The 26,159-nt window shown below is 38.0% G+C and overlaps 2 protein-coding genes and 1 long non-coding RNA gene across 8 annotated transcripts in view; 2 read left to right on the top strand and 1 right to left on the bottom strand.

Moving 5' to 3' along the window:
- prkar2b (protein kinase, cAMP-dependent, regulatory, type II, beta) overlaps window positions 1-22,012 on the top strand; it is a 32,888-nt gene extending 10,876 nt beyond the window's left edge. The window contains exons 3-11 of one of the 2 annotated variants that reach the window (XM_087311569.1): window positions 6,691-6,743; window positions 6,830-6,913; window positions 8,729-8,835; window positions 11,240-11,393; window positions 14,758-14,859; window positions 14,956-15,030; window positions 15,542-15,610; window positions 15,696-15,831; window positions 17,901-22,012. In XM_087311569.1, the coding sequence (XP_087167695.1) occupies window positions 6,691-6,743; window positions 6,830-6,913; window positions 8,729-8,835; window positions 11,240-11,393; window positions 14,758-14,859; window positions 14,956-15,030; window positions 15,542-15,610; window positions 15,696-15,831; window positions 17,901-18,034 (914 nt within the window). In that variant the 3' untranslated portion in view covers window positions 18,035-22,012. Of the gene's footprint in view, window positions 1-6,690; window positions 6,744-6,829; window positions 6,914-8,728; window positions 8,836-11,239; window positions 12,245-12,732; window positions 12,969-13,057; window positions 13,689-14,757; window positions 14,860-14,955; window positions 15,031-15,541; window positions 15,611-15,695; window positions 15,832-17,900 lie in introns of those variants that run through there. The other variant, XR_015526019.1, reaches the window with a different exon arrangement.
- On the bottom strand, window positions 1,828-23,967 carry LOC147837638 (uncharacterized). Of its 2 annotated transcripts, XR_015526098.1 has the most exons (5): window positions 23,870-23,967; window positions 16,976-17,140; window positions 16,804-16,898; window positions 11,223-11,403; window positions 1,828-2,257 (listed from the first exon to the last, which is right to left on the bottom strand). It is a non-coding gene; the product is annotated as an uncharacterized LOC147837638 (long non-coding RNA). The 2 variants fall into 2 exon arrangements; XR_015526097.1 differs by lacking the exons at window positions 16,804-16,898; window positions 16,976-17,140.
- hbp1 (HMG-box transcription factor 1) overlaps window positions 22,601-26,159 on the top strand; it is a 34,300-nt gene continuing 30,741 nt past the window's right edge. For 2 of the 4 annotated variants that reach the window (XR_015525751.1, XM_087310809.1), the window contains exons 1-2: window positions 22,601-22,629; window positions 23,912-24,092. Coding sequence is in view for 1 of the 4 variants with exons in the window: in NM_001024431.2 (NP_001019602.2) it covers window positions 22,615-22,629; window positions 23,912-24,092 (196 nt within the window). In the remaining 3 variants the exon portion in view is untranslated. 4 annotated transcript variants of the gene reach the window in all.

The raw sequence follows: 26,159 nt of genomic DNA, 5'->3' as shown, positions 1-26,159 counted from the left end.
TACGTTCACACCGAAAGCGGCGGGAGCGTCAAAGTAGCCGGAAGTCATTCATTTTCAATGAGAGCTGGCGGCAATACGCGGCGCGGCGTGTCTTCTCCGGCGTGGGCGTCGAGGAGAGTTGAAATCAAGTCAACTTTATGGTAATGAGCTATGACGCGGTTCGGGGTTGTTGCTAGAGCGGATACGTTTGCGGCCGGAAGTTAACGAGAATAATTTCTATTATTTATTAAATTTTTTATTTGTTTTATTTTATTACCGTCTACCCCAACCCTAAACCCAACCATCACAGTAATGTAAAAACAGTTGTTGTACCGAGTATTAGTTATGTTATCTATTAAATAACCCAATAAAATTTATTTTTGAACGCCTACCCCCACCCCAACCCTAAACCCTACCCTCACAGTATTGTAAAAATATTCATTATTGTTATACAGTGTTATAAAAAAATGCTGCTTTATTAATGTGCATAGCGCACTTCCGGCCGGCCGCATATCCGATCTAGACTTTACCGCGGTTCGGCGGCAAGCAATCAGAATGAAGACGTCCACCGATTGATAGGAGTTCAGAGAACACAGACCTGTGAACTTTGGTTCCGACCACAGTTGTTCCCAAGGGTTTGATGATTGCGGTCGCCGGATTTCCAATTATTTAAAATGTTTTCTTACAGGAACATGCGTTAAATACGTTACTGGTGAGTTACTGAAGTTCATTAATGTTATATAAATTTATCTTAAAAAAGCGGGAATCTCACGCGACGTGACAGTAAAAAACAGTACTGCTGCTTCAGGATATTTCAGACATATGGACTTGATCTTCCATTGTTATATGATTTTGATAAGAAGTGCGCAACATTTTCACGCTAGAAACATGCTTAATGCAGGAATGTAACTGATATGCTGCAACGGCTCCTTTAAATACGAGATCAATGTAGCGAGTTTTGACGCTCTCGCTGCCGGAGCTGAAAGCAGTCAGCGTTGTCGCTAGGGCGGCCAGAGCGACCTTGGACGCTCTCTGCGCTTTCGGTGTGAACGTACGGTAAAGGTGGATGGCTGCTTCTCACTCAGGGCTGTTTGTGATAATGAGGTCACCAATGGGCGTGTCCATTGATCACCAATGATCTTTCCCCCTCTGATGACACGTACAAAAGGAGAATGTCAATTAAAGAGTTTCTGCAGACTGTTTTAATTAAGTCTGATAATAAAATTTCATTAATTAATTTTTACCATTAGAAGCTGGTTAATAAACGATTGCTCCGTGTAAGAAATTCAACGTTATTTACAATATTATTAGCTTTAATCCACAGTCTGGACAAACAGATCTCTGCGCATGTGCTAATGTAGTCCGGTCGCTTTAATGACAACTAATAATATTGTATGAGCCAATATCATAGGCGAAGCAGTGGCGCAGTAGCTAGTGCTGTCGCCTCACAGCAAGAAGGTCGCTGGGTCGCTGGCTGGAGCCTCGGCTCAGTTGGCGTTTCTGTGTGGAGTTTGCATGTTCTCCCTGCATTCGCGTGGGTTTCCTCTGGGTGCTCCGGTTTCCCCCACAGTCCAAAGACATGCAGTACAGGTGAATTGAGTAGGCTAAATTGTCCGTAGTGTATGAATGTTTGTGTGGATGTTTCCCAGAGATGGGCTGCAGCTGGAAGGGCATCCGCTGCGTAAAAACTTGCTGGATAAGTTGGCGGTTCATTCCGCTGTGGCAACCCCGGATTAATAAAGGGACTAAGCCGACAAGAAAATGAATGAAGCCAATATTATTGTAAATAATGTTTAATATCTTCGCTTCACAAGACCTCAGTGCGTCATCAGGAGGCATGGCTATTGATTTGGACTCGTCTGTATGTTTATTTTTATTCTCAAAAACCGGTCACCATTCACTGCCATCATATGATCACCAACCCCCACAGATTCTGCTCAAAATGTTCTACTGAATTAAAATAGTCACCGACATACTTTGATGACCTGTGGGTGAGTAAATGAACAGGAAAGTTTTATTTCTGTGTAAACTATCCCTTTAAGATTTACCTGAAGTTACGGTTCAAATGTTGGAAAGTTTTGCGTGAGTTAGTTGAGGCCAGACGGTTACTTGCCCTGAAGCTCAGCTCTGGTTCATCTGCGAGTGGAGTATTGATTGAGATGGTGGAGATCCTGGTCTTTTCGTCTCTCTGCATTGGTATTTATAGCAGGAATTCTGGAGGCGTGTGGAAGAAGAGAGCATTAAACCTCTCATCCCTCTCTCTCTCTCTCTGTGTACACTGAAAAAAAGATTCATTGGATTTACTACTTTTTTAAGGTGAGTGCTTGCAAACAATTCATATGGGCTGACTTTAAACCACATCTGTCAATTACAAGGCCTGCAGGCCAAATGCGGCCCGTCAAAGCATTTAATCAGGCCCGACAACAAGTTTTGGTAATGAAGTGGCCCGTGCCCACGTTCAATATTAGGATTGTGAGAATTACAATATTGAGACGCAGGTGGTGCTGTTGCACTTTACCATCCTCACTAATTTAGACGTTAGCGCAATGTTACACTAAATGTAAACAAGGTAAAGTATTTCTGGGACTAGCACAATGTCAAAGAAACCGCCTCACAGACCACCATATTAGGTCTGAAATCCACAAGTTCAGAGTTGAAGGCATCGACAGTTGGCATGGATCATTTCATGATTAGGTTGCCTTTTTAAAGCTAAAAGAAAGTTCAATAATACAATATCAGAAACCATCTGTTGCTTGTTTCAATGCAATGACTGTAAAAAATATGGACGACGCGACAGCCCTTTTTCCCATTGAACGCCTTGAGGGCAAAACGCCTGCTTGACGGGCACAAACTGTCGCAAAAGACTGCTGAAATTGGAGCCAGACATGCGCAGAAGGATTGTCTGATGGAGCCAGAGGAGGAGCCGCGAAAATGAGCAGAGTCGAGCTTCCAATCGAACGCTTTATGTAAAATCAACTACGCCCCCCGAACTTCTCAGCATGCGTTTGCTGTCATATCAACACAAATGGATGTAATAACGTTAACAAATATAAGGGTTTTATATATTCAATCGCGCCAGCTCCAGGCCGCAGCGCATAACTTACTCGCGGCGTCGCGGGCTGATTCCGGCTCGCATGCGGCAGCGCCTGCTCGCTCGGCCGCCGCATCTGGCTAGATTGATTCGGGCTGGAATTGGGTAGTGAGTCCAGGCATCCGGAGCAGGTCCAGCAGAGGTAACATTAGTCAGTCTGAGCTCTAAGAGATAAGTCTCCGGCAGGCGAGAATCTAGCCGGAACTGTTTTGCTATCTGGGTGGCTAGGCGTGTATCAGCAAACTAATAAAGCCCGAAAAAAGCCCTGAACTTAGCGAATAAACAGTTTCCACCAGAATCATGTATGTCAGAAACTATAGTTTACTGCTCATTTTGTCATGGTAAAATAACACAGAAATCGAATAATAACATTTCAGTCTACTTCAGTCTCCTGCCGAAGCTCAGACGCCGCGCTTTGAGAAACTGTCAATCACAGCTGTCAATCACGATGACACGCCCAGCATTAAATTACTGCTAAAAACAAACTGTTTACAAAAATGAAGATCTGCACCTATTTCAGCACAATAACCAGTGCCTTAATCGACCAGAACTATCTTTCGGGACATTTTATTGCAAGTGTAATATTTTTTTTTATTTGGGCTCAAGTCTCCTTCATTAACACGGAGGAGGCGGGCTTTATGACTTGTACTGCAGCCAGCCCCCAGGGGGCGATCTAACGACCGAAACCTTCACTCAAACGTAGGCTTGCGGCACACTTGTTTCAATGTGGTATATCAGCCATTTTGTTTTATCATCAGTTTTTCTGAATATGAATTGTTTTAAAATAGACTACTGTTCTATGCTAGCCTACTGTACTGTTTTATGCTTATAATGGATAGAGACCTTTTTTCATGTTGTGAATGTGATAGAGATAAAACCGGCTGTGTCACAAATTAAATGCAAAATCTTACTATTTTAATAAATGTGGTTTATGAAGTGTACACTTTTATTTTCTCCAATAATTAAAAAAAATGTGTAAATATGGCCCCTGACTTTACTCACAACAGTGCGGCCCTTACCAAGTTTGGATTTGACACCCCTGCTTCAAACAAACAAATTTAGTCATGTTTAACTTAATTACCTTAATTATTTTGTTTAAATTCAGCCTATATACATTGCTTGGAACCAGTTACCTTAAAAAAATGTAGTAAATTCAAAGAATCATTATTTTTAATGTACTATATGCATAATACAGGCGAAAAGCAAGGATTTTCCTCAAACTTTTCTGAAATGGTTCATCAAAAAATGTGCATTTCACATGTGAAACATGAAAGGAGACGTTTAGCAGAATGTCTGAGCCATAGTCTTTCATACTGTGAAGGGTAAAAGCATCGTAAAGTAGTTCATACAACATAACACACAGTGTGCTACACTGTAAATAATATCTGCTAATGAACAGTTTCTGTATTCACAAGTGTTTTCTGTTTATTTATGGTTGTGAATTGCATTCTGGTCTCTGAATTGCATTGATCTCTGCTCCGTCCATCAATTTTGAATAAAATTATGAAGTTTTACACTCACTTAAAAAAAATCCAATATTAGTTTTGGTAAAAACATGCACTAGTTTTCCATATTAGTTGAAATGTATGTAAATATAGAGGCAATGTTTCTTTTACAGATATTATCGAGAATATTCCATATTCTATTCTAAAACATAAAACTACTGAGCTAACACTCTAATCTCATTTTATCTACAGCACTTCTGAGAGAAACAATTATTAATTCATAAAAAATTGTAATTAAAAGACTAACAAATATATTTCACTTATTTCAACTTCAAAATGATGCATGGCATGGATATATAAGTCATTGTTAGGATCTTTGCTGTCAAGCTTTTGCTTAGGTTACTATTTAAAATTAAGATATTTCTTAAGTTATTTATTTAATCGAATAATGTTTCTTTTCCTGTCTGCAAATATTTTTGAAGGAAATTCTGGAAAGAGAGGCAGCATTAGGTCAGATGGTTTCTCGCCATCGCTGAGACCACCAGTGCAGAAGTGTCTATAGTGTATGTGATTGAGTGTGTATGGATGTTTCTCAGTGATGGGTTGCAGCTGGAAGGGCATCCGCTGCGTAAAACATATGCTGAATAAGTTGGCAGTTCATTCCGCTGTGGCGACCGCAGATTAATAGAGGGACTGAGCCAAAAGAAAATGAATGAATGGACGAATATATGATCGCAACAAAACCAAATATAGCAATGTCAGATTTTTCCAATATCATGCAGCCCTACTCAATAGGTTTGTTTTATTTATTTCAATATTAGGTTCAGTTAACTTGTAGTCCATTTTTAATTATTTCAGACGGTTGCCATGACAACATAAATAAATTAATGTAGGGTTTGATTTAATAAGATTTATTTTAGATTGGAGAACATTCATTCATTCATGATCTTGTCGGCTTCAGAGATCGCCACAGCGGAATGAACCGCCAACTTTTCCAGCACGGTTTTTTTTTTTTACACTTCCAGCCGCAACCAATTCACACACACACTCATACACTACTGGCAATTTAGCCTTCCCAATTTACCTGTACCGCATGTCTTTGGACTGTGGGGAACACCGGAGCAAACCCACGCGAACGCAGGGAGAACATGCAAACTCCACACAGAAATGCCAACTGAGCCGAGGCTCGAACCAGCGACCTTCTTGCTGTGAGGCGACAGCACTACCTACTGCGCCACTGCTTCGCCAATTTGAGAGCATATTATTATTAATTTTATTATTATTACTATAACTATTAGTAATTATTATTACTATTAATTTTTTTGTTTTAATTATTAACAGTTTTATTCTTTTATTCTGTTGTTTTTTAACTTCAGTCATTTTTATTTGGTAAACTTATTCGTAAAAGACAGTTTGGGTTGACTAATCTCTAATTTCCATTTTATTTTAATCATTTATAGTTAGTTGTTACTTATTATTTACTGAAGGAAACCTTCATTTGTAGCTGTCAAATAGCAGTTATCATGAGCTCTGTTTCTAAAAGAGCAGCTTGAACACTCTGCTAAACATCTCCTTTTGTGCTTCACCAAAAAAAAGGAGTAAATTTACTGCTCTACAACTTAGTCATGGACTAGAATCTGTGTTAGACTTTTGTACATATCTTGCAAGAAAATGAACTCTTTTGTTGTGGTCCTCTCCTAACATTCCCTGTCAATATGTGGATAGATCAGGTTGCCATTTTCTTACCCTTGGAAAAACTGACTTACGACTTGCGCCGGAAATCTGATGATTTCTGGCATATCTGGAACCCTCTATGGGAGTTTTTGGAGAATGTATCTTGAGAGACTGTTTTTATTTTAATTTAATTTCTTTTGTGTTAATTTTACCCTTTACAAAAGACCCGAATTACTAGCTGATGGATGATTGTATAATATTATTGTATCTGATGACATGAGACACCTACACCACTGTTTTGTCATTGTAAATCTTTAAATAAAATAAAAAGGGAGTACATTTAAAGGCAGACATCAAGAATCAGATGGCATCTGTGGATTTTAGATTGCAGAAAGCACTGCATTTTAGTTCGGCGGTAATGCTTTGTCTAGACAGGTCCAGGTTTTGTTTTTTTCCTCTCTAATCCTGCCTGTATTTTCTGTGTTCGCTGCTCTCGGACAGTCTGTGCGGAGGCGTACAACCCTGATGAGGATGAAGAGGAGCGAGAGCCGAGGGTAAGAGGACTCTCCAAACCGCAGACGCTGCTTTTGCTCAGTTATTGCTGGCCGGTTTCCCACAATGCATTGCTGTCTGTGCTCAGGTCACTTACCCCAAAACAGACGAGCAGAGACAGAGACTACAGGAAGCCTGCAAAGACATCCTGCTGTTCAAAAACCTGGACCAGGTCAGATGACTGAGAGATGATTTTCTACAATTTAGCATCATGTTTGCACTCTAAATATGCTGGGTTGTTGTAATTCAATGTTGGGTCAATTTATTTTGTATTTAAATGACACTTTTTTATATATAAATTGGGGGTGGCAGCACTGTTAGCACTGTTGCCTCACAGCAGGAAGGCCGCTGGTTCGAGTCCCAGCTAGGTCAGTTGGCATTTCTGTGTGGAGTTTGGCATGTTCTGCCCATGTTGGTGTGGGTTTCCTCCGGTTTCCCCCCACAGTCCAAACAGTGCTGTAGGTCAACTGAAGAAACTTAACTGTCCACAGTGTGTGAGTGTGGAAATGAGTGTGTATGGGTGTTTCCCAATACGTAAAATGCTGTTGCAGCTGGAAGGGCATCTGCTGCATAAATCATACTGGAACAGTTGGCGGTACATTCCGCTGTGGTGACCTCTGAAATAAAAACGTTAAGAAATAAGAAATAAAGCCGAAGGAAAATGAATGAATGAACCCAATGGATGAGTTTGTCCATATTTGACCCAACGTTGGGTTTCGACAACTCAGCAATTTTTTTGCCTAATCATGTGTTTGAAGCAAGCTATTAGAAATTAATTACTTAAATATCTACAATTTTCTAAATATTTTATTTAAGTAATTTTACTTAAAATGACTGTGGTTATAGTAATTTTTTATTTTATTATTGGCTTCATTTCAATAAGCGCTTATTCATTCACTCATTTTCTTGTCGGCTTAGTCCCTTTATCAATCCGGGGTTGCCACAGTGGGATGAACCGCCAACTTATCCAGCAAGTTTTTACACAAGGGATGCCCTTCCAGCTGCAACCCATCTCTGGGAAACATATACACACACATACTCATTCAGTATGGACAATTTTAGCCTATCCAATTCACCTGTACTGATGTATTTGAACCCAGAGGTTCAACCCACGCGAACGGCACCCAGAGGAAACCCACGCGAACGCTAGGAGAACATGCAAACTCCACACAGAAACACCAACTGAGCCGAGGCTCAAACCAGCGACCCAGCAACCTTCTTGCTGTGAGGCTACACTGCTTCGCCCCTCAATAACCGCTTATCACTTTATTTTTCATCTTAATTGTTTTTTTATTTATTATTATTATTATTATTATTTAGATGTAATTTTGTTTTGTTTTTTCATTTTTACATATTTCAGTTTGTATTTCAAATGTCAAAAACATTTTACAATTTTTTTAATACATCTAAATTTATATTGTTATTTAAGCTTTAATTAACATTTTTAAATAGTTTTGAAATACAATAATTACCTTGTTAATGTTTTTTTATGAATATTTCTGCATTTCTTTTTTAACATATTTACATGTCTGTGTATTTAACATATTAAATTAAATACATATTAAATTATTTAACATATTTACACGTCTGTGTATTCAATTTAAAATTTTTAGCATGAATTAATTGTCAATAAATTTGTTATTAAATATTTTATTGTAGTTAAATATTTTATTGTAATCAAATAATAATTATTGCTAACATTTATTTTAAGCATTTTCCAGAGATGGGTTGCGGCTGGAAGGGCATCCGCTGCGTAAAAACCTGCTAGATAAGTTAGCGGTTCATTCCGCTGTGGCGACCTTGAATTAATAAAGGGAATAAGCCGACAAGAAAATGAATGAATGAACCTTTATTTTAAGCAACAAACATATTTAAAGGTTTTTAGTTCGAGTCAGCCTGTAAAAAAAAACAAATATATGCAGCAATTCACCTAAAATGTCTTGTTTTTATAAATGACGGACACAATATTTTGCCCACAACACAACAGGAGCAGATGTCTCAGGTGTTGGATGCCATGTTTGAGAAAGTAGTGGTGAGCGGAGAGCACATCATCGATCAGGACGACGACGGCGACAACTTCTACGTCATCGAGAGGTTTGATACTGTACATTCACCTTTATACTGTGACAATGCTGCCGTTTAAAGATCTCGTAAAGCGGTTTGAAATGTGCATTATTATTCAGTGTTTGACATTATTTCAACTGATAAATGAAAAGAGGGCGGGGAAGAGTAGCTCCTCCTCTTTTTTAAAAACAGCCAATAGTGTTTTGTTTTTATTACAGCTCTGCCAGTGAGAGTGGTTGAGCTCAAGTGCATCAAATGAAATGCAAACAAGAAGAAGGGGCGGGGCATGTCAGACACTAGAGAGCATTTGATTGGTCAGAAGATTTAATGAGAGACTGATGTATGCGGTGATGTCAAAAAAATCATTGATCCAATTAGACTTACCAAAATTACTGAAAAACGAACTGAAATAAAATAGTGAAACAATAACTTTTCAAAATTAATACGTGCTCATTTTTAAGCACTTAATCTGACCTGCGGCTGTTTATAGACGTACCTGTCATGTCAAGTCAACACATCAAAAACATCTTTTCAATATAAACATTTTTCTCTGTCTGCCAAAAATGACAGTTAGCCATGTTTAACTACATACATGATTTTTAATATGGAGAAGCTTGTTCGAATCATAGACTGTATAATATATGGACGTAGTGTTCGTGACGTTACCCATAAGGATCTGAACACTGCAAAAGAAGCCACAAGTAGGCGCAGCCAACTGTCGCCATTTTGTTTGCACGTCATTGCACCGACGGCGAGATACCAAACAAGGGCAAAGAGGCGGAGAGTGGGTGGAGCTACAAACACCTGCTGGCATTTTGCTTGGACCTGGTTCAGACACACTTTACTTTGGGAAAACGCCTAATACTTTATCACCTGTGACTCGTTTGTTTTCCGACCTCTTGTGCTTGGTTGTACACTATATCAATAAAGTGTTTAGACTTTTATAAACACTGCTGTTACACATTGAGCCACTAAACATTGTTCTTATGACGTTTTTCTACACGAGGAAAAGCAAATGACTTCCAAACACTTCAGATATAGTCTGTGTTAGTAAATGCAGGACTACTGATGAAATCCAGCATAACACTGTATGACAACGGTTCAGATGACTGTTCTAGAGCCTACAGCTAATCAATCTGTCAGATTCTGGAGTGCATTACAGCTCTAAAGAACATTATAAATGATCTTAAATAAAACAAATACATTTATAGAGATGGTATAAAAGTATATAATTTCACTCACCTGGGCAAAGGAGGCCACGTGAATGGGTTGTGAGCACAATTAAGTGCACACAGCATGCCATATCATCTGATAATTGTAAAAAATAATCCCGAAAGAGAACTGACTGTGTAAAGCCACATAAAACAAAACAAAAATACGATGTATATGCCGAGTTCAGCAGCTAATCAGCCGGAATCAGCTGAGGTGAAGTGACGGCGACCAGCGAGACCTAGCTGTCACTCAAGTGGCCACGCCCTTAATTATGCAGACTTAATATAACCTAATATAAAGGAAACGGATGAGTTTTTAAAAAATTCACCCCCTCACAGTTGTCATGAAGGGTGATATTAGCTGTATGAACCAAAATCGTTCTTTGTACCAGGCTGTACACACCTTTTTTTCTGCTGTAAAGTTGGCCATTTTGACAGTGGGCTCAATAGAAATTTGCTCATTATGCATCCAGGACTAGCGAATTTTCGATGAATTTCAGTTTCAGATACTTCTGTATTGGCTTCCCAAAGGAGAGCGGGAGGTTCAAATTCTTTATAATTTTTACTTTTTATTAGTTTAAAGCTGCATTTATGTGGTTTAGTTTTCAAAGAATTACTTATTTTTAGTACTAAGAGGTTTGCACAAGAGTTTAAACTTTGCTTTGGTCGACGCTGAATGTGTTTCGTTACCTCTGATGAACCTAAAACTGAAAGTAAATATATAAAAGCTAAACAGAAATGTGTTCACACAATAAAAACTAAAGTAAAACTAACAAAACCTTCAATGAAACAAACTAAATTTACACTAAAATGTTAAAAATTGAATTAAAATAAGAACTAATTTGAAAATGCAAACCAATAGTAACCTTGGTTTGCTCTGTAGACAATCGAAATAAATATTGCTTAGGGAGGCTAATAATATTGACCTTAAAATGGTGTTTAAAAATTTAAAAACTGCTTTTAATCTAGCTGAAATAAAACAAATCAGACTTCCTCCAGAAGAAACAATATTATAGGAAATACTGTGAAAAATGCCTGAATCTGTTAAACATCATGTGGGAAATATTTGGAAAAGAAAAAACTATTTACAGGAGGGCGAATAATTCTGACTTCAACTGTATGCCGGGGTAGAAGGCGGTACATTCCGCTGTGGTGACCCCTGTTAGATCAGGTACTAAGCCGAAGAAAAATTAATAAATAAATAACCTTGGTTTGTCGTGCAGGGGGATGTTTGAGATCCTGCTGAAAGCGGACGGCACTACGCGGACCGTGGGCTCATATGACAACCGTGGCAGTTTCGGAGAGCTGGCCCTGATGTACAACACGCAGAGGGCCGCAACCATCATCGCTACCTCACCCGGAGCCCTGTGGTGCCTCGTGAGTAAAGCTGAAAACACACAGAACACAAATTACTTGATGATCTGAACGTCTAAAATAGCTAAAAGAGCTTAAGGAAGCTAGAAAAAGTCAATAAAGTAGCATTAGCACATGGGTAACATGATGGTTTTAGCTTGAATTAGCATGTGTTTAGCATGGTTAGCGTTGCTAAAATAAACCAGGTATGCATTTTAACATGTTTAACCATTTGTTAGCATGAACATAATTTTAAAACAATTTGGCAGTATTAATTGTTTAGACTTTAATTGAATTGTTGCTAGCATGGTTAACGAATTGTTAGTATAAATCACAAACATGCATATGCCTAGCATGTTTAGCTTTGAATGACCCTGTTAGCTTGTGTTTATCATTGTTAACAGATCATTAGTATAGATCACAAACATGTTTTAACATATGGCTATCCTAATGAGCTTTCTGTTAGCATGATAATGTTAACAAATTGTTGGTACAAATATTTTTTAAGACATGGCTAACATGCTTGTTTACATGTTTGGCTTTGAATTAACATGTTAGGGTGTGCTTATAATTATTTAACACTGTTAGTCTAAAATTGCAAACATGTTTTAACATGGCTAACATGTTTAGCTTAGAAATTAACATGTTGTTAGCACGCGTTTAGCATGGTTAGCATTGCTAAAATAAATCAGGAACGTATTAACACATTTAACCATTTGTTAGCATGAACGTAATTTTAAAATCTTTAACAATTTGGCAGTATTAATTGTTTAGACTTCAATTGAATTGTTGTTAGCATGGTTAACGAATTGTTAGCATAAATCACAAACATGCATATGGCTAGCATGTTTAGCTTTGAATGACCCTGTTAGCTTGTGTTTATCATTGTTAACAGATCATTTGTATAAATCACAAACATGTTTTAACATATGGCTATCCTAATGAGCTTTCTGTTAGCATGATCATGTTAACAAATTGTTGGTACAAATATTTTTTAAGATATGGCTAACATGCTTGTTTACATGTTTGGCTTTGAATTAACATGTTAGGATGTGTTTATAATTATTTAACACTGTTAGTCTAAAATTGCAAACATGTTTTAACATGGCCAACATGTTTAGCTTAGAAATTAACATGTTGTTAGCACGCGTTTAGCATGGTTAGCATTGCTAAAATAAATCAGGAACGTATTAACACATTTAACCATTTGTTAGCATGAACGTAATTTTAAAATCTTTAACAATTTGGCAGTATTAATTGTTTAGACTTCAATTGAATTGTTGTTAGCATGGTTAACGAATTGTTAGCATAAATCACAAACATGCATATGGCTAACATGTTTAGCTTTGAATGACCTTGTTAGCTTGTGTTTAACATTGTTAACATATCGTTAGTGTAAATCACAAACATGTTTTAACATATGGCTATCCTAATGAGCTTTCTGTTAGCATGATCATGTTAACAAATTGCTAGCACAAATATTTTTTAAGATATGGCTAACATGTTCGGCTTTGAATTAACATGTTAGCGTGTGTTTAACATTATTTAACACTGTTAGTCTAAAATGGCAAAGACGTTTTTACATGGCAAACATGTTTAGCTTAGAAATTAACATGTTGTTAGCATGTGTTTAGCATGGCTAACATGGTTAGTATAAACTGCGAACATGTTTTAACTGACATATTTAGCTTAGAACTAACATGCTGTTAGCATGTGTTTATCATAGTTAACATTGTTTGTATAAATCGCAAACATGTTTAACATATGGATAACATTTTAGCTTGAATTTGCATGTTGTCTATGAAACATGAATATATTTTTACACATGGTAACATGTTTACTATGTTGCCATCATGAGCATGATTTTTAACATTTTTAACAATTTACTATTATTTTTTAACGGTTAGGCATGTTGTTAGCATGGTTAACACATTCGTTATTTGTGTGTTTGTAACATGTTTAATATGTTGTTAGCATTAAATTGCTATATGTTTCTAACATTGGTAACATTTATTAGCTAGTTCATACCACATCTCTAGCAAGTAATCATGTGCTTTATTCTGTGTAATGTAACCTCTTGCTAGCAGCTTTTAAGGTTTAAGTATGTTGCTATATGTTTTGAACTCTCAACATGTTTTAGCATGGTTAACTAATTGAGCATGATGCTAACGTGTTGCTGTCTGGTACTAGCATGTTTTGACACATGGCTTACATGTTTAAATACAGTTAAACACATATATAACATGTTTTAGCACTGATGGCTAATATTTTTAATGTCACTAAAAGCGACGACCCTGCTGAAAAATCCAGCTTAAACCAGCCTAGGCTGGTTTTAGCTGGTCGGCCATGCTGGTTTTAGAGGGGTTTTGGCCACTTCCAAGCTGGTTTCCAGCCATTTCCAGCCTAGTCTTAGCTGGTCAGGCTGGGAGATGACCAGCTAAAACCAGCTTGACCAGCCTAGCCAAGCTGGGAGTCCAGCCAAAACCAGCTATATCCAGCTTAAACCAGGCTGGTCAAGCTGGTTTTAGCTGGATTTGGCTGGTCATTTTCCAGCCTGACCAGCTAAGACCAGGCTGGAAATGGCTGGAAACCAGCCTGGAAATGGCCAAAACGCCTCTAAAACCAGGCTGGTCAACCAGCTTAAACCAGCCAACCAGCCTAGGCTGGTTTAAGCTAGATTTTTCAGCAGGGGAAGGAGCAGATACTGCTTTAAATTTAGCATAAAAAACTGAAAAGGATTGTTAGGACTTTTCCTTCGCTAAGCTAACAAAATAAAAGTGTAGTTCAATGAATACATACAAATCCCTGCTGAAAAATCCAGCTTAAACCAGCCTAGGCTGGTTGGCTGGTCGACCAGGCTGGTTTTAGAGGGGTTTTGGCCACTTCCAGGCTGGTTTCCAGCCATTTCCAGCCTGGTCTTAGCTGGTCAGGCTGGGAGATGACCAGCTAAAACCAGCTTGATCACCCTAGCCAAGCTGGGAGTCCAGCCAAAACCAGCTATATCCAGCTTAAACCAGGCTGGTCAAGCTAGCTGGATTTGGCTGGTCATTTTCCAGCCTGACCAGCTAAGACCAGGCAGGGAATGGCTGGAAACAAGCCTGGAAATGGCCAAAACCCCTCTAAAACCAGGCTGGTCAACCAGCTAAAACCAGCCAACCAGCCTAGGCTGGTTTAAGCTGGATTTTTCAGCAGGGATGACAGAAGAGAATTGAACAGTGTTTTGATTAACTCAGTAGGGAAATCTTATGCTAAATTTCTTCCCTCATTTTGCATGTTGTTGATGTTAGAGCGACCTCTACAGGTCATAGAAAGTACTGTAATTCCTGTTCCATAATGGCTACAGGCCTTTATGAAGAATATGAAAATATTATTGATTGAATATCTGTAGGATCGATTGACATTCAGAAGGATCATCGTAAAGAACAACGCGAAGAAAAGGAAAATGTACGAGGCCTTCATCGGGACGCTTCCACTGCTCACGTCACTGGAGGTCTGAACACACACACTTCATTTTTACTTGATTATTTGATGGTTGTTTGTTCTTCCGCTAGTTGATTTCATAAATAAAAGCGCTCTTGTTGTTTAGGTTTCAGAGAGAATGAAGGTTGTTGATGTCTTGTCGACAAAAGTGTACAATGGCGGGGAACAGATCATTGCTCAGGTTAGAATTATCTCGACACCAGTGTTTTTATTTCACAAAACATGTTGGTTTTTGGTGGCAGCGTGACTCAGTAGTTAGCACTGTCGCCTCACAGCGAGAAGGTTGCTGGTTCGAGTCCCAGCTGAGTCAGATGGCATTACCATGTGGAGTTTGCATGTTCTCCCCGTGTTGCCATGGGCTTCCACGGGGTGCTTCGGTTTCCCCCACAGCCCAAACACATTCGCTATGGGTGAACTGAATAAACTAAATTAGCCGTAGTGTATGAGTGTGTGTAAATGCAAGAGTGTATGGTGTTTCCCAGTACTGGGTTGTGGCTGAAATAATATCGGCAGTGTAAAACATTTGCTGGAATAGTTGGCGGTTCATTCAACATTATTTCCAGCATTCTTCAAAATATCTTCTTTTGTGTTCAACTGAAGAAAGAGGTTCACTTGAGAGCTTGTAAAAGCTGAGGAAATGTTCATTTTTGGGTGAACAACCCCTTTAATGTTTAAGTATTTTGTTTTCACAGGGGGATTTGGCGGATTGCTTCTACATCGTGGAGTCGGGACATGTTAGAATCACTATGAAGAGGAGCAAGGTGGTTCACAAGCACAATTCTACTCATTGTACATCCTAATAAATCAATAAATCACCCATTTACCAGAAAATCCACTCTCTTTTAGTCAAAAAACGACACTGAAGACGAGGAAGTGGAAATCGCCACATGCTCACGAGGGCAGTATTTCGGAGAATTGGCTCTCGTCACCAACAAACCACGAGCGGCTTCAGCGTACGCCATGGACAGCGTCAAATGCTTAGGTAATGCATTATTATTATTATTAAATGACGTTTTACCACTCAGAAAGGTTTGTCTATCAAATCAAATCAATTCTATGAATTAAAAAAGGAAGGTCGCTGGTTCGAGTCCCGGCTGGGTCAGTTGGCGTTTCTGTGTGGAGTTTGCTTGTTCTCCCCGTGTTGGTGTGGGTTTCCACCGGGGTGCTCCGATTTCCCCCACAAGTCCAAACACATGCGCTATAGGGGAACTGAATGAACTAAGTTGGCCGTAATGTATGTGTGTAAATGAGTGTGTAGGGATGTTTCCCATTACTGGGTTGCAGCTGAAAGGGCATCCACTGTGTAAAACATATGCTGGATAAGTTGGCAGAAAACTAAGCCGAAGGAATGAATGAATGAATAAATAAGAAGTATGTGTATTTGGGAATATACATAACATTATGTAAGTTGCAAAAGAACAATGAATATTTGGATATCCCTTTAACAATTAGGAAAATTAAATTAAACACATAAAAAAAACACCCCCACCCACTTTGTATACTTCTTTCAAAACATTTTGTCACCTTAGAATTATAAGGTTCTGTCTGACATTTTTGTCAAAATTGAGTTATTGACATATTCTTATTAAATGACAACTTATTTACATTAAAGGATGTTTTTTTATAAGTTGTTTACATTAAGACTTTTTAATTTAAAAAATAAATGTTACACACACACTGTTTGCTTTATGGCATGCAAAAACTTTGAAGCTCAACATCTCAAAATCATCCAGAACGCAGATTGAACCTTATAACTCCCACGTGATGATTTGTCATATTGATGTTAAAAAAGGTAGAGGGTAATATAGTAATATACTAAAAAACAAACCCTGCTTTATGTTGCTAGGGTATATTTCAATGTATTAAAAATACATTGTATTGGTCAAAGTTACACACTCCCTGACAAAGGTCGTGGACCCCAGTTGTAGGAGCAACAAATAACAACTTGACTTACAGTTGATCGTTAGGAAAAGTGCCAGAAGGTGGATTTTTCTGCTGAATCATCTGTTGAGCTGCATCCCAATCATCACCAATACTGCAGAAGACCTACTGGAACCAGCATGGTCACAAGATTCTCACAGAAATCAGTCAAGTTTGTTGAAGGTAAAATCATGGTTTGGGGTTACATTCAGTATAGGGGCGTGCGGGAGATGGATGGAGTGGATGGCAGCATCAACAACCTGAGGTATCAAGACATTTGTGCTCCCCATTACATTACAAACCACAGGAGAGGGCAGATTCTCCAGCAGGATAGCGCTCGTTCTCATATTTCAGCCTCCACATCAAAGTTCCTGAAAGCAAAGAAGGTCAAGGTGCTGCAGGATTGGCCAGCCCAGTCACCAGACATGAACATTATTGAGCATAGATGAAGGAGGAGGCGTTGAACCAAAAGGATCTTGATGAACTTCGGGAGTCCTGCAGAAACGCTTTCTTTGCCATTCCAGATGACTTTATTAATCAGTGATTTGAGTCAGTGCAGAGATGTATGGATGCAGTCCTCCAAGCTCATGATGGAGTCAGACACAATATTCATTCTGTCTCCACTGCAGCATGACTTTATATTCTATACTGGACATTATTTCTGTTCAGTGAAAAGATTTTAGTCTAAGCAAAGTCAGACCTTACTGTCCTGATTAAATCATTCAAAATCAAGACATGATCATATTTTATTTAGGTCAAATAAGCGTAATCTAGAGGCCTTTGCCTTTCATATAAGCCACTTCTGATACCAAACGATCAACTAGAAGTCAAGTTATGATTTGTTGTTCCTTAAACTTAAATAGGCGACAAGACTTTTGTCAGGTAGTGTATATTTTTATGCCAAAAATCATTATATTAAGTATCAATCATGTTCCGTTCATGTTCATTTCCTACAGTAAACAGATGAATAGGCTCACTCACTTGCATCTGTATACGCAACCAATTGTGTTATATTCGTTTAGAGACTAAATGTGTTTTGTCAATTTTATTAAATGGGAAAATGGCTCTTTAGGAAGGCCAAAATTGACGGAAAATTTACACAGCATGTCTGATTGACTTTGTGTTTTGCAGTAATGGACGTGCAGGCGTTCGAGAGGTTATTAGGCCCCTGCATGGACATCATGAAACGAAACATTGCGAATTACGAAGAGCAGCTGATCACGCTCTTCGGGAGTCAAATCGCAATCGAGGAGCCGAATGCATGAAATCAGTTAATCAATAAAACGTCGCAAACTTTAAAATGCAAACATGAAACGACGACAATATGGTAAGTAGAGGCCCGTCATCATGGTCAAGAAAACCGTGTTCACTTATAGGTCATCAGCTTGAAGTTATTGTTTTGCATTCACAGATGTGAAACTCCGGTGTGTGTGTCAATGATCATGAATTTTTTAGCTGTGAAAAAAAGCCAAAATGTGAGCGTTTGCCTTCAGGGTGTATGTGCAGGGTTTGGTTATGGTGGTTCGGTTTGGGGATTTGGTATTGGTGTGTTTATCCAAATCGTTTTTTTTTTAACATGTTTGTTTCTTCACATGCTGTGTCTTTTACAGTGGAGTCCGCATAAAGACTGTGTTTTTGGGCCATATATGGCAGAGTGATATGTTAATTTATTCTTTTAATCACTTTTAATCTTTCTGCATTTGGAGATTTGTCAATGTTTTCAGTGTTCCGCGAGTCATTTTTACTCCTAGCCATTTTTGAATACACTAAAATTATTGATGAAGAGCTCTGTCTAAACTGCATCTTGATAACACCGGTCTGCTACACTAAAAATATGTTAAAGCAACTTATGGATCATTCACTTCAAGACAAATCATAACAAATCATTTTACAGATTAAAGTCAACATGAAAACAAATTATGAACTTTTGATGACTCCGATTTGTATCCAAAATTGAATAAATGGGTGTTTAATTGCGCCTTATCAAAATTGAGATTTTTCTTGTAATCCTTTATGGAGCGGCACGGTGGCTCAGTGGTTAGTAGCAAGAAGGTAGCTGGTTTGAGTCCTGCCTAGACCAGTTGTCATTTCTGTGTGGAGTTTGCATGTTCTCCCCATAGTTGGCATGGGTTTCATCCAAGTCCTCCGGTTTCCCCCACAGTCCAAACACATGCGCTATAGGTGAATTGAATAAGCTAAATTGTCTGTAGTGTGTGAGTGCCTGTGTGAATGATTGTGTGTATGGGTGTTTTCTAGTACTGGGTTGTGGCTGGAAGGGCTTCCGCTGTGTAGAACATATGCTGGAGTAGTTCACTCACCCCCCTAAACCTCACTCCCATCCTGGACGAGCCCCCATGTGTAACCCACTAGTCCTACTGCACCCAACCCGCGCTAAGCTAGGATCGAATCTGTGATTCTTTGCATGGGAGTCAATTGCTCCAACAAGGAGACTAAAGACCATGGCCACTAGCGTCTGTCGCTAGATCACCTTTTGATGTCAGAGGAGTGAGGTTTACCTGCATAGAACTTCACTAGTTGGTCTACACTTACCCCCCTAAACCTCACTCCCATCCCGGACGAGCCCCCACATGTAACCCACCTGCATAGCTTTTCACTAGCTGGTCTCTGTTACACTCACACCTCTAAACCTCACTTTTATCCCGGACGAGCCCCCACATGTAACCCACCTGCATAGCACTTCACTAGCTGGTCTTCATTATACTTACCCCCCTAAACCTCACTCCCACCCTGGACGAGCCCCCACATGTAACCTAACTGTATAGCACTTCGCTTGATGATCTCTATTACACTAACCCCACTAAACTTCACTTCCTGGACGAACCCCCACGTATAAGCCACCTGCATAGATTTTCACTAGCTGGTCTGTGACACACATGCCTCTAAACCTCACGTTTATCCCGGACGAGCCCCCGCATGTAACCCATCTGCAAAGCACTTCGTAGCTGGTTTCCATTACACTCACCCCCCTAAACCTCACTCCCACCCTGGACGAGCCCCCACATGTAACCAAACTGTATAGCACTTCGCTTGATGATCTCTATTACACTAACCCCACTAAACTTCACTCCCATCCCGGACGAGCCCCCATGTGTAACCCACTAGTCCTACTGCACCCAACCCGCGCTAAGCTAGGATCGAACCTGCGATTCTTTGCATGGGAGTCGATTGCTCCAACAAGGAGGCTAAAGACCATGGCCACTAGCGTCTGTCGCTAGATCACCTTTTGAAGTCAGAGGAGTGAGGTTTACCTGCATAGAACTTCACTAGCTGGTCTACACTTACCACCCTAACCTCACTCCCATCCCGGACGAGCCCCCACATGTAACCCACCTGCATAGCACTTCACTAGCTGGTCTTCATTAAACTTACCCCCCCTAAACCTCACTCCCATCCTGGACGAACCCCCACGTATAACCCACCTGCATAGATTTTCACTAGCTGGTCTCTGTTACACTCCTATCTTTAAACCTCACTTTTATCCCGGACGAGCCCCCACGTGTAACCCATCTGCATAGCACTTCGTAGCTGGTTTCCATTACACTCACCCCCCTAAAACTCACTCCCACCCTGGACGAGCCCCCACATGTAACCCAACTGTATAGCACTTCGTAGCTGGTTTCCATTACACTCACCCCCCTAAACCTCAATCCCATCCCAGACGAGCCCCCACATGTAACCCAACTATATAGCACTTCGCTTGATGGTCTCTAATACACTTACTCCCCTAAACCTCACTCCCATCCTGGACGAGAACCACATGTAACCCAACTACATAGCACTTCGCTAGCTGGTCTCCGTTATAATCACCCTCAAAAATCTCACTCTTATCCCGGACGAGCCCCCGCGTGTATCCCACCAGTCCTTCCGTTATTCAAAATTGAGAAATATAAACAGAATTGAGACAAATTGACACAGAATTACTAGAAAGTGTGAAAATGTTTAAAGAATTGTTAGAAAAAAAAGAAATGTTAAGCCTATAAACTCACAAATTCGAGTTGCAGATCAGAAAAATAAGAAAAAGTCAGAATTATGAACTAAAATTTGCAAGTTTTTCATTATGATCTCATTCATAAGAAGAAATTGGTTTCTATAGAAACACTTGTTTTTAGATGGTGATTCATTATCCAATCAGTTCTGGTGGTTAAAATCAGACCCTGCCAATTATTTACTTATTCAATAAAACACATACATACTTAAGTATCAGGAGTGAAATGGTTTGTGAGTGGTTTCATGTTGACTTTAACCCTTCATTACACTTCGATGAGGTATCTGCCTGGGAACACAATAAGAGAAATGACAAAGAGACTCGATGTGAAGAAAGTTTGAATATTATTGCACTTTGATGCCAATGTAATGAAAAAAAAAACACCTCACCTATATGTTTTCAGTCTTTTAGAGAAGCTCCTTACTTCTGTCACACATGAATAGCCATTGTGTATCTTTACTTTTAATAGTGTAGCATATTTTGATGATTTGTTCACATCTTCAGTGCTTTTTATTAAAACAAAAGTATTTCACGTTGAATTCAGATATATTCAACATGCACAAACAGTGTTTATTTTATAGATGCTTAAAATGTACCAAGAGTGTGTGCTATATCTGCAGAAGTCTGAATGATTCCTCTTTATTCATGTGTATATGTTTTTTTGAGTTGGTTTCTGTTCATGTTTGATTTGTTTTAGGTAGCTTTCTGCATTTTGATAAAGTTCTTCAGAGCACTTGCTTTATTCCTAATTTCTGCAGTATTTGGACAGTTTTCTTTTCTCTTGATATGTGAAGAGTTTGTCCTTGTTGATTGGATCTTTTTGCTTGACAGAAAGAATCATACGTAGTATCCATTTCTTCCTAAAACACCAATAAAGATAAATCATTACTGTCTACCTCTAATATGAACAGCTTAGCCATCGTCACCATGTAGATCCCACTGGTTTATCTGTCGGTAAACTAGCCTGTAGTGAATCCCTAAACCATATCTGTGTGCAAGTGTAACTTTACACCATTTCTACCCTGTTCACTGGGAGAAAGAAAAAAAAGACTTTTAATTGCCAATCAGTGCTCATTTCTGTGTGAATTTCTGTCGCTGAATTGAGAAGTCGCTAATGCTTTTTATGTCCTGAAAAATGGATTAAAGGTCTACAGTCTCTTGGTGCAAGAGAGCCCAGTATTATACTGTCAGTTATATTTGACTTTCCATTCAAATAAAGAACAATTTTGTATTTAAATCGTGTTTTTTTATGACTAAATGTGATCATTTCATTACTATGCAAACAACAAAACCGAGTATAATCTTCAAAGAAACTATCTTATGTAATATTTTCCAATAATGGTCACTTGTTCCAATAATATTGTAGATTTAAAGAGACGTTTCGCTATGATTCACCTCACATAAGCTTTGTATTTCTACTAAGCATCATTGTTTGACTCATTTAGGATGAATCACAAGTTGTATTCCTCATTTTTAAGTCCCTTTGGCTATAAAGGACTGCTAAATGTTTAGCTGTAATGTTATCTACTGATGTTGTTTGGTGTTTGTTTACAACGTCTTAAGACAATGCATATCTCAAATCCTCTATTTAACAAAGGAGGAGGGTTTTTCTTAAAAAAACGAAGCTTTTGACCAATGAAAATCGCCACTGATGTAACGGGCACGAAGAACTGGCCAATCACAAACACAATAACAAACCATCCATGTCTAGCCCAATGTTCCAGCGATTATCCAATCGCGCGTCGAGCTCACCAGACTGACGTGCGCCCCAACCAATAGGAGGCCAGATCTAAAAGTAATCAGTCCTGCCTTCGCTGAGAATGCCAGAGATACTCGGTAATGGCGACAGGTTTGGTAAGTAAAAAAGTTGTTGAAATATTACAACGAAATGAAACAGTAAAGTCAATGAGCTAAATTTTCTGCGAGTATTTTAGACGGCGACGGTTTCGACCGCGGGGAGAAAAAAGACTGTCATTCATTATTTCGATTGCAAATCGCAACTTTATTCTTGATGTTTTTTCTCTCTGTGACGTTTGTTGTTTTCCTTGTGGTTTAGTAATGCAGTACCTCTCCATAGAGGCAATAATTAAACTAAACCATTGTCTTTTTTCAATAAAGCCCCGAAGGAAACAGGGTCTCCATTCATTGCAGTGGGGGAAAAGGAAGGACTTAATGTACCATGTCTCAACTTGTTGACATTCTTTTGTTTACAGCTCGCACCGTGGACATCTGAGTTCAGTTTTAAGCATTTAATGACATGGATTGAACATCTGACAGCTGGATAGCTTATATAAGGCATGTTTTTATGAAATGCTCAAGTTGTTAAGTAATTTTGGGCGATTTTTTAAAACAAAGACCTTCGTATTGTTGCAACAGCCGTGTTGAAGTTATTGTTCTCGTGCTGTGCTGATAAAGCGACATTATTTGTGCTAACATCTCAATAATAAACTAAAACACATACGCGCTTTAGTCTATCTTGTTCCGCGTTTATTCGCGAAAGCAGAAAAATCTTATTTTCTTCCTGTGTGAAAAACTGAAACCGTCGAGTGAATAAAATGTCTTTAAATAAAGCTTACAATTAATTAACACGGACATGTTTTTGATTGAATCGAACGGGGAGACTTCAATCTGTGATTTTCAAAACTTATGATTAATTTTATAGCGCAATCTATCGCTGTTATTGATCTCCCGTTGTTACGCAGTTATGAATGAATGAGCTGCGCTGCGCATGCGCGAAGTCCAGAAAAAGTTTATAAACAAGCCTTGCGTGCAATGTAGGTCACGTGACCGCGCTTTACAAAATCGGGCGCAGTGTGTCCGCAACAAACAAAACGCGTTATTAAACATGACGAATCTAGGATTCACGTCTTTTAAATGCCTCTCAGTTGATTTTACATGAATCTTCAAGCGCTCAACGTGACCTAACAGCAGTAAAGAACATATTGCGCAACAGCCAGCAGAACAAGCTGTGATGTTCCAGAGTGTTTTTTTTCCCTCTGCTCTCCTGCATGCATTCATTCATTCTTTCGTTTCATTCATTCAAAACCGACCCCAAATAAAAACCTGCATGTAAGCCATTTTGGAAACCACCTACCCGTTTTGCTTTCACTTTGAGCTGCTCTCTTGTGTTTTGCAGCCAGCCCAGCTGACATGTCATAATATGGTGTGGGAAGTGAAAAGTCAGTCTGTCCCTCAGAGAGTTCAGGAAGTCCAGGCTCAGAGCTCAGGTATGGATGAGGCCTTTGACCTGCTCAAGTGCAATGAGCACCTGCCCTCTTCACCTGGCTGCCCTGCCAAGGAGAGCCAAATGGAGTATGGTAATGAGCTATACATTTTGATAAACATACATCTGGAAAAAAAACCCAAACAAACAAAAAAAAAATCAAGTGCAAACATTTTCTACTACTTATTGGAATCATATTAGTCTACTTAATGATGGAAGCATGTCACCGATTCCAAATTGCATGATGAAAATTGTAATTACATAATGCATTTTAGATGTAATCGGATTACTTTTAGTTTACTTTTGCAAATGCAAATAAAACATGCTTAAAATGTCATTTAAAATGCAAATTCCTCTAATAAATTAGTCTACTTAAAAATTGAAGCATCTTTTTGATTCCAAATTGCATCATAAAAAATGTAGTAATTATGCATTTTAGGTGTAATCGAATCACTTTTAGATTACTTTTGTAAATGCATTGAAAACGCATTAAAATATCCTTTAAAATGAATATTCATCTAATAAATATGCCTACTTAAACATTTAAGCATGTTACCAATTCCAAATTGCATGATAAATATAGTAATTACATAATGCATTTTAGATGTAATCGGATTACTTTTAGATTACTTTTGCAAATGCAATGAAAACATGCATATAAATATTCTTTAAAATTAACTGTCATCTAATAAATGAATCTACTTACAAGTTTTATTATCTTAATGAATCCGAATTACAAGGTAAAAAAATTAATTACATTGTGCATTTCATGTGTAATCTGATTACTTTTAAATTACTTTTGTAAATGTAAAAACATGCATAAAAATATCCTTTAAAATTAACAGTGATCGAATATAGATTAGTCTAAGCATGTAACTGATTCCAAATTACATAATAAAAAATGTAGTAATTGTGCATTTTAGGTGTAATCCGATTACCTTTTCTTCTACCACATTCTTCTAATAAATTAGTCTACTTAAAATTGAAGCATGTTACTGATTCCAAATTGCTTCATAAAAAAATGTAGTGATTATGCATTTAGGTAATTATGCATTTTAGGTGTAATGGGATTACTTTTGTAAAACATGCATAAGAATATCCTTTAAAATGAATATTTATCTAATAAATAAATCTAATTAAACATTGAAGTATGTTGCTGATTCCAAATTGCATCATGAAAAATGTAGTAATTACTTTATGCATTTTAGGTGTAATCGAATTACTTTTAGATTACTTTTGCAAATGTAATGAAAACATGCATAAGAATATCCTTCAAAATTAACAGTCATCTTATATAGATTAGTCTGCTTAAATTAAGCATGTAACTGATTCCAAATTACATCATGAAAAATGTAGTAATTACGCATTTTAGGTGTAATCTAATTACTTTTAGATTACTTTTGTAAATGCAATGAAAACATGCTTAAAAATTTTCTTTAAAATGCACATTCTTCTAATAAATTAGTCTACATAAAAATTGAAGCATGGTACCGATACCAAATTGCATCATAGAAAATGCAGTAATAATGCATTTAGGTAATTATGCATTTCAGGTGTAATCGGATTACTTTTAGATTACTTTTGTAAGTGCATTGAAAACATGCATTAAAATATTCTTTAAAATGAATATTCATCTAATAAATATGACCACTTAAACATTTAAGTATGTTACTGATTCCAAATTACATGAAAAATATAGTAATTCCATAATGCATTTTAGATGTAATCGGATTATTTTTAGTTTACTAATGTGATAAAAACATGCATAAGAATATCCTTCAAAATTAACAGTGAGATCTAAAACAAATTAAGCATTTAACTGATTCCAAATTGCATCATGAAAAATGTAGTAATTACGCATTTTAGGTTTAATCTAATTACCTTCAGATTACTTTTGTAAATGCAATGAAAACATGCATGAAAATATCATTTAAAATTAAGTCATCTAATACAGATTAGTCTGCTTAAAAATGTAAGCATTTTACGGATTCAAAATTACGATAAAAACTGTAGTAATTACATTATGCATTTTAAGTGTAATCAGATAACTTTTAGATTACTTTTGTAAATGCAATGAAAACATGCTTAAAAATATTCTTTAAAATGCAAATTCTTCTAATAAATTAGTCTACATAAAAATTGAAGCATGGTACCGATACCA

The sequence above is a fragment of the Danio rerio genome, chromosome 25, assembly GCF_052040795.2.
Source record: "Danio rerio strain M-AB ecotype USA chromosome 25, GRCz13ab, whole genome shotgun sequence".
Classification (NCBI taxonomy): Eukaryota; Metazoa; Chordata; class Actinopteri; order Cypriniformes; family Danionidae; genus Danio; species Danio rerio.
Note: the sequence above shows the minus strand (reverse complement) of the source record. Positions and strands in the feature narration are given on the sequence as shown.